Source organism: Saccopteryx bilineata, chromosome 2 (assembly GCF_036850765.1).
Source record: "Saccopteryx bilineata isolate mSacBil1 chromosome 2, mSacBil1_pri_phased_curated, whole genome shotgun sequence".
Classification (NCBI taxonomy): domain Eukaryota; kingdom Metazoa; phylum Chordata; class Mammalia; order Chiroptera; family Emballonuridae; genus Saccopteryx; species Saccopteryx bilineata.
In genome coordinates, this window is record NC_089491.1 from 328,675,275 (window position 1) to 328,684,205 (window position 8,931).

The 8,931-nt window shown below is 39.5% G+C and overlaps 1 protein-coding gene across 1 annotated transcript; it reads right to left on the reverse strand.

Annotated features, from left to right (window-relative positions):
* Window positions 1-6,299: 6,299 nt before the first annotated feature.
* On the reverse strand, window positions 6,300-7,205 carry TAS2R16 (taste 2 receptor member 16). Its single transcript, XM_066255250.1, has one exon. It carries the CDS (start codon window positions 7,203-7,205, stop codon window positions 6,300-6,302), a length of 906 nt encoding a protein of 301 aa, XP_066111347.1.
* Between the last annotated feature and the right edge of the window lie 1,726 nt (window positions 7,206-8,931).

Genomic DNA, 8,931 nt, shown 5'->3' on the forward strand with positions numbered 1-8,931 from the left:
CTGGCTGTATAGCTCAGTTGGTTAGAGCATCATCTCAAGGCGCAGAGGTTGCTGATTTGATCCCTGGTCAGGGCACATACAGGAACAGATCAATTTTCTTATCTCTCTATCCCTTCCTCTTTCTCTAAAATTTATAAATAAAAATAAAAAAAAATTTGGAAAGCCTGTTTCAGTAAGAAACTGCAAGGTCCAATTTAGTGTAAATTGCTAGAAAGCTAAAGTATTCACAATTGTGCTCAACAGCACAATTCAAGAATCCATTGTGTCCTCAGAGTCCATTGTGCTTCAGCCCTCAGAACTCAGATTTGGGGGGAATCCCTCCAAAGCGCTGATGGTCAGGTGTTGGGGGTAGTGGGCGTTTCTGTGCTTTCACTTTAAGTATGTACAGTGGAAGCCAAAATGGCTACCACAGAGGCTTGTCTATCTAGCCTAGAAGAAGGATCTGATTAGACAGACTCATGAATTCCTACGTACAAAGGTATTGTGATCAAGCCCAAAATTGAAGGCTGCTTTATGTGGATTCAGGTAGAGGGAATCACAATGGCTGTGGTGTCCAGAAAACTAAGGCTCATCAAAGGTACATTTTTACCTTAGTCTTTGGCTTCTGAGAAATGAATTTATCTCTGGATCTTTTTATAAGAGGAATGTAACACACAGCATCTGATAAACAACCTCAGAGAAAATGTAGAGGTATTTAACATCTTACTGACTTGTATGTCTCGTGTAAGAAATTTATTGAATAGACTGAGTTCAGATGAAACAAGTCTTTCATTAACCCCCAACTTCAAACATATAAATATTTCAGAGATCATTCATTCTTTCCCACCTCCTGATAGCATTATAGATTCCACAGGTTTGCTGTTTCCAGGTAATAAAGAGTCTAATTCAAGACATTATTAATGTGGCTTCTAATTAAAGTCTTCATTTCCCCCCTTACCATAGGTCTGATATAGAGATTGGGAACAAGAAGGGAAGAAAGTGGAAATTCAATTCTTTTACTCCCTTAGTACCCCTCTTCTTCCTGCTCTTAGAGGACTATGGAGTTGAGGAGGTGAGAGAAATAAAATTTGAAAGTCTTTCTTGACTAGTGCTATTGCTATCTGTTGCAGGCTGTTTCCTGTTCAGGGCCCAGAGAGGATTACTATACTTCATGATTCTTTGGTAAGGGAGAGATGCTTGTCTGCTAAACTTCTCCAAGCTCTTGCCCCATTGTGGAACCATAGCCTCTTTCTTATAGGGAACTTTTAAAGTAATAAAAGTACATATTTAAAAAAATAAAAAAACAAATAGCCTGACCTGTGGTGGTGCAGTAGATAAACAATCAACCTGAAATGCTGAAGTTGTCAGTTTGAAATTCTGGGCTTGCCTGAATAAAGGCACATATGGGAGTTGATGTGTTCTGTTCCTCCCTCCTTCTCTCTCTCTCTCTTTGTCTCTCTCTCACTCCTCACTAAAATAAAAAAATTAAAAAAAAATCTCAAACAACCTAACTTTACACCTCAAGGAACTAAGTCCAAAGTATGCAAAAGAAAAGGCATAAAAAAGATCACAGCAAAAATAAATGAAGTAGAAATTAGAAATATAATAGGAAAAAGCAACAAAACTAATAGCTGTTTTTAACAGATAAAATTGGCAAACCTTGCCCTGGCCAGCTGGCTCAGTGGTAGAGCGTCAGCCTGGCGTGCAGAAGTCCCGGGTTCGATTCCCGGCCAGGGCACACAGGAGAAGCGCCCATCTGCTTCTCCACCCCTCCCCCTCTCCTTCCTCTCTGTCTCTCTCTTCCCCTCCCGCAGCCGAGGCTCCATTGGAGCAAAGATGGCCCGGGCGCTGGGGATGGCTCCTTGGCCTCTGCCTCAGGCGCTAGAGTGGCTCTGGTCGCGACAGAGTGACGCCCCCGAGGGGCAGAGCATCACCCCCTGGTGGGCAAAGTGTCGCCCCTGGTGGGCGTGCCGGGTGGATCCCGGTTGGGTGCATGCAGGAGTCTGTCTGACTGTCTCTCCCCGTTTCCAGCTTCGGAAAAATACAAAAAACAAAACAAAACAAAACAAAAAAACCAAAAACAACAACAAAAAAAATTGACAAACCTTTACCTAGACCAAGGAAAAAAGAGAGAAGACTCAAATTAAATAAGAAGTAAAAGAGAAGACATTTGAACTGATACCACAGAAATACAAAGGATCATAATAAACTATTATGAGCAATTATATACCGACAAATGGGTTACTTGAAAGAAACAAATTCTTAGAAACATTAAACTTACCAAGATTGAATCATGAAGCATATCGGAACTGAACAATAATGATTAAAGAGATTAAATACCTAAGTAATGGAGGAAAAAAAGAACCCAAGTCTAGATGGTTTTACTGGTGAATTTTACCAAACATTTAAAGAATTAACACCAGTATTTTCAAACACTTCCAATAAATTGAAGAGGAAGAAATACTTCCAAACTTATTTGGTGAGACCATTACCCAGATACCCAAACCAGAAAAGAACACTGAAGAGCCTAGATGAAAAAATCCCCCCCCAAATACTAATAAATCAACTTCATCAGCACATTAAAAAGATCACACACCATGATCAAGTGGGATTTATTTCTTGGATGCAAAGATGACTCAACATACACAAAACAAAAAATTTCACATTAACATAATAAAAGATAAAAATCAAATGATTTTTATCAAGCATTTGAAAATATTCAGCATCCTTTTATGATAAAAATCCTCAACAAATTGGGTGTATAAAGATCATACCTAAACATAATAAAAGATATATATGGCAGACTCACAGCTAACATCACGATCAACAGTAAAATATTGAAAACTTTTTTGAGATCAGGAACAAGACAAAGGTGCTCTTCTTTTGGTGACAGAGACAGAAAGAGAGACAGAGAGAGGGAAAGATAGGGGTAGACAGACAGGAAGGGAGATGAGAAGTATCAATTGTTATTGTGGCATCTTAGTTGTTCATTGATTGCTATCTCAATATGTGCCTTGACTAGGGGGCTACAACAGAACAGTGACCTTAGGCTCAAGCCAGCGATCTTGGGCTTCAAGCCAATGACCATGAAGTCATGTCTATGATCCCATGCTCTAGCCAGTGACCCTGCATTCAAGCTGGATGAGCCTGTGTTCAAGCCGACGACCTCAGGGTTTCAAACTTGAGTTCCCTGTGTCCCAGTCCAACACTCTATCTAGTGTGCCACTGCCTCGTGAGGCAAGGGTGCTCACTTTTATCACTCTATTCAACATAACACCAGAGGTCCTAGTTATAGGAATCAGGTGAGAAAAAGAAATAAAAAGCAACTAAATATGAAAAGAAGCAGTAAAATTGTCTGTATTTGCAGATGATATGATTATACAAAAAAGAAATCCTGAAGACTCAACGAAAAACTGCTGAATTTAATCAATGAATTCAGTGAAGTTGTAAGATAATCAACAAATAGGGATCAGTTTTGTTTTTATATACATGTTTCATTAACAATCCATGTCTAAATGAGAACTAAAGAAAACAATACCATCCCCAATAGCATCAAGAACAATAAAATACTTAGAAATAAATTTAAGCAAGAAGATGAATGATCTGGACACTGAACACTATAATCTCTTTGATGAAAGAAATTGAAGAAGACAAGCAACTGAAAAGATTTTGTGTTCATCGCTAGGAAGAATTAATAATGTTAAAATGTCCATATTACCCAAAGACATCTATAGAGTCAATGTAATTTCTGTCAAAATCCCTATGAAATACAAAAACAATTCTAAAATTTATGTGGAACTACAAAAGACTGAATAGCCAAAATGATCCTGAGGAAAAAAAACAAAGTTAGAAGCACCACACTTCCTGATTTCAAGCTATATTACAAAGTTATAGTAATCAAAACAGTATGGTACTGGCAGAAAGATGAATGCAAAAATTGAGAGACCAGAAATAAATGTTCACATATACGGTCAACTAATATTTGCCAAGGGAGCCAAGAATATTCAATGGGAAAGAATTATTTCTTCAGTAAATGGTGTTGGGAATGCTAAATAATTACTTGCAAAAGAATAAAACTGGATCCCTATCCTATACCACACATAAAAAATTTGGCTCAGAGCTGGCCAGTTGGCTCAGTAGTAGAGCATCAGTCTGGCATATGGATATCCTGGGTTTGATTCCTGGTCAGGGTACACAGGAGAAACACCCATCTGTTTCTCTACCCTCCTCCTCTCACTTCTCTCTCTTTCTCTTTCTCTCTCTCTCTCTTCTCCTCCTGCAGCCATGGCTCAATTGGAGTGAGTTGGCTCTGGAAGCTGAAGATGGCTCCATAGTCTCTGCCTCAGGTACTAAGAAGAGCTTAGTTGCTGAGCAATGAAGGAATGCCCAAATGAGGAGAGCATCACTCCCTAGTGGGCTTGCCAGGTCTATCCCTTTCAGGGTGCATGTGAGAATCTGTCTCTCTGCCTCTCCTCCTTCCACTGAATTTAAAAAAAATGCCTCAAATGGATTAAAGACTTAAACATAATACCCCAAGCTATAAAGTTTGTAAAAGAAAATGTAGATCTTGCCAATGGTTTTTTGGATATGACACAAGCAATGAAAGCAAAAAAAAACACAAGCAATGAAAGCAAAAATCAAGTGAGACTGTGTCAAATTTTAAATCTTTTGTACAGCAAAAGAAATATTAAAATAAAAAGGCAACTGATATAGGAAGAGAAAATATTTACAAACTATAAATCTAATAAGGGGTTAATATCCACTAATATCCAAAATATATGAAGAACTCATAAAATTCAATTACAAAAGCAAACAACCTTATTTTTTAAAAGCAGAGGGAATAAATAAGTATTTTTGCAGAGAAGACAGACAAATGGCCAACAGGTACATAAAAAAATGTTCAATTGTTAGGGAAATACAAATCAAAACTACAAGGAGATTTTGCCTCACACCTGTTAAAACAGCTATTATCAAAAAAGACAAGAGGTAACCAGTGCTGTTAGGGAGGATATGGAGACAAGGGAGCACTTGTGCACTGCTGATGGGAATGTAAATTTGTTCAGTCATGATGGAAAACAGTATAGATATTCTGCAAGAATTAAAAATAGAACTAGGAATCCCACTTCTGGGTAGACATTCAAATAAAGTGAAATCAGGATATTGAAAAGATTATCTGCACTCTTATATTTTTTGTAGCATTATTCACACTAGCCAAATATAGAGACAATCTAAGGAGCCATCAACAGATAAAGAAGATATCACACACACACTCACACACACAGGGGAATATTATTCAACCACAAGAAAAAGGAAATCAATCCTGCCATTTGCAACAATCTGAATGGTCTTGAGGCTATTATGCTAAGTGAAATATGTCCAACAGAGAGAGAAACAAATACTATATGCTATCTGTTAGATTTGGAATCTAAAAAAGCCAAACTTGAACAAACAGTAGAATGGTGGTCTCCAGGGGCTGGAACATGGAGAAAATTGGAATATGTTGGCCAAAGGGTCCAAACTGCAGTTAAGATAAGTAGGTTCTGGGAATCCAATGCACAACACTGTGAATATAGTTACCAATACTGCATCATGTACTTGGAAGTTGCTAGGTGACTGTATCTTAAATGTTCTCATCACAAAAAAGAAATGATAACTATGTGGTGTGTTGGAGTGTTACTTAATGCCATGGTAGAAATCATAATTCGATACATAAGGATGTCAAACCAACATATTGTGGACCTTACACTTACACAATGTTACAAGTCCATTATATATTAATATAAAAAAAGGTAAAAGAAAGAGAAGTTTAATAGTGGGATAGAGCTTACATTTAGTGCCAAGTAAGGTAAATGACATCAGCAAATGTGAGGAAGTAGCACTACATATGGATTTTCAGGAAACAATAAACAGATGCATTGGGTGCAAACACTTTGGCTTATGTTGAGGATTCTTGGAAGATGAGGCTGGACCAGTAGATCAGAGGCAGATCTTGAAAACTCTTGAGTGTCAGGCTCCAAAATAAGTGAACAGTGCAATTTACTTGTTGAACCCATGTAACCTGAACAGTATGAATGAGAGGGGCATAGAAAATATCATTCAATAAATAAGTTTGGTTGTGTGTCTAATTAGGAACAGACTCCATGTCAAGCACTATCAGAGAGTCACCATTTTGAATGGCTTCAAGATTGGAAGAGATCGAGGCTTGCCTGCATTTATGGAACATCATGGCCATATGGGGTTGTCAAGGGTAATGCTGGTTATTGTTATTATTTGAGTCAATGCCAACTCCCATTTGCTCTGAGTCTTGTTGTACCGGTGCCTCAGGCTGCCTCTAGGCCCCAGCACCTTACCTTTAAAACCTTTTTCAATGTAGGGCTGCTCAGCATCAGTGAAGTGGAATGAATAGAGACTGTAGCATAGATGGCGGATTCCAGGGCCCAGAACCAGGCTCTCCTCTTCAATTTGGAAGATATAAAGGAGACGAGTATGGTTAGAAAGTAAGATGTGAAGAAGATGAGGAAGAAAGCTAGATACCTCAGGGCAGTGGAGTAAGCTTTCAGGCTGGAGTTGCAGTGGCCTGTCCTGTGATGTTGCATCTGCCCCAAGTGTTGGCACAATGAGGCTATGAGAAAGACGGTGGAGGCCAGGAACAGGAGGAAAGGAATAAACAACAGAACCAGATGCTGAGCTACGAAAAAACTATGCACAAATGTATGAAGTCTCTCAGTCTCCGTGTCATTTCTAGAAATACGCATCTTGGAGATTAACTGACCCTCCATGTATTGCCTAATTGCTGAAGGGATCACTGTCATACAGGAAATCAGCAGAGAGCCCAGTAACAGCCGAGAAACCAACCTCAAAATTCTCCACCTCAGCCACAGGAAGATGGGGTGGGTGAAGGAAGAGACTTTGACGCAGTAGATGACAGCATGCAAGCTGGTTAACCAGAACGTAAGAGTATTAGTGAATTCCCAGATGATTGACACATGCCAAAGTAAAACGTTAGGGTAGAAATAGGAGAAATAATTGAACAGCACTGATGACCACTGTAGAAAGAAGCGGCAGAAGCCCAGGCTGATGAGAATCATGTCCACAGGTGACAGCCTTTTGACCTGCAGCCATTCTCTGCTCAGCACTGCAACAATTAAGCTACTCTGCACAATTATGGTTGCGGACTCAAGGAAATAGATGATCATGAAGAAGTCAGAGAGTTGGCTGGGTATCATCCTTCTACTCCAAAGTATCTTCCTGTGCACAGATTCAGAACCTCTGCAATAATTTCCCGGTAGGAAACACATTCCTGGTCACTATTATCTCATGCAAAAAAACACCTCCCTGAGGATGCAAAATTTCCCTGGCCCATTTTTGGTTTTGCCATTTTCATACCTGCAGGATTTGCTTGTGCTTTGCTTGCTGGCTTGTCATCAGGCCTGAGTGCAGGGAAATGTTGTTTGAATGTGGATTCCTGCCCCCAAGGTGATTTGATTATTCCCATAAAAGAAATACCTATTTTATAACCATGTCTTTTATTTCCTCTTTATCTCTGAGAGGTGTCTTTAACTTATATTTCTATCTTCTTTAAATGCTAGACTCACTCTTTTAACCTAAAATTTGAACCACAGGAAAAGTAAATCCTTTGCTGCTCATTCATGCCCTGAGTAATTTATCTATTCTGCTAACAGAGTGATGTAATCATGACAACTTCAGGAACCTTGCCTTCCTGCTTCTACAGTAGCTGGGGGTAGATGCTGCAATCAAAGTACAAGTGCCAATAAAATATAATAAAAAGTCCTTACTCTGAGAACCCACCCACAAAAATGCTGGGACCCCACACCTTCAAGTATCACCTGCCAATCCAGACCACTTTCATAACTGCCTGTTGAATTCCTCAACTCAGAGAAACCCCTGCACCTTCCCCATATCACTCCTAACATCAAGGTGGGGCATCCTTCACTACTCTTCTTGCAATTCCAAAGCATTCTTTTTTGGTTTGTTCTGTTTTGTTTATGGAGAGAGAAAGATGGAGAGAGGGACAGATAAGGACAGACAGGAAGAGAAAAAGATGAGAATCATCAGTATTTCCTTGTAGCACCTTAGTTGTTCATTGATTACTTTCTCATATGTGCCTTAACTCCGGGGCTCCAGCTGAGCCAATGACCCCTTGCTCAAGCCAGCAATCTTGGTTTCAAGCCAGCAACCCTGGGCTCAAGCCAGCGACCATTGGTTTTCAAGCCAGTGAACATGGGGTCATGTCTATGATCCCATGCTCAAGCCAGAGACCCCACACGCAAGCTGGTGAGCCTGTGCTCAAGCTGGCAACCTCGAGGTTTTGAATCTGAGTCCTCAGCATCCCAGGTCAACACTCTATGCACTGCACCACCACCTGTTCAGGCTAAAGCATTGATACTTATATATCTTTGGGAATTGCTTTTGTTCCATTGACATTACTGTTGTTGTTTTTTCTTCTTACATGGCGAGGGTCTTTCTGCTACTGCTCACATTGGTCAAGATGAATTGAAAGAGGGCCTCTTTATGAATAAAAAGTTTTTTTTAATTGCATTCCTATGTCAAGTGCCCATTAGATATAAACACTCAGTACAGGGGAGTTTGGAACATGAACCTGGAAGTGGAAAGGCTCAGAGGCCAAAAGATCCCTCTAAGCAGGAACTTGTGAACTTGTGACTCTAGGTGCTGTTTTGGACAAACTACATATGACTTCTCAGTATCTAGAAATTAATTCATGGCTATCTAAGCAGATGAGAGAATGAAATCAGAAAATGAGTTCATGAAAACTATACTAGATAGACACCGAATATTTAATTAGTGGCTTCAAAAATGAGAGGAGAATTCTAATAATTATTACTCAGTGAGCAAGACAAGAGAGTCGTTGACCCTGTGTGTGATAAGCACTAAGTTTGTGTGGACTTTAATTATTCAAGGAAGAGAAAACAG

Excerpts from the sequence above, each read along its gene's own strand:
- TAS2R16 (XM_066255250.1), bottom strand. The coding sequence starts at position 7,205 with ATGATACCCAGCCAACTCTCTGACTTCTTCATGATCATCTATTTCCTT.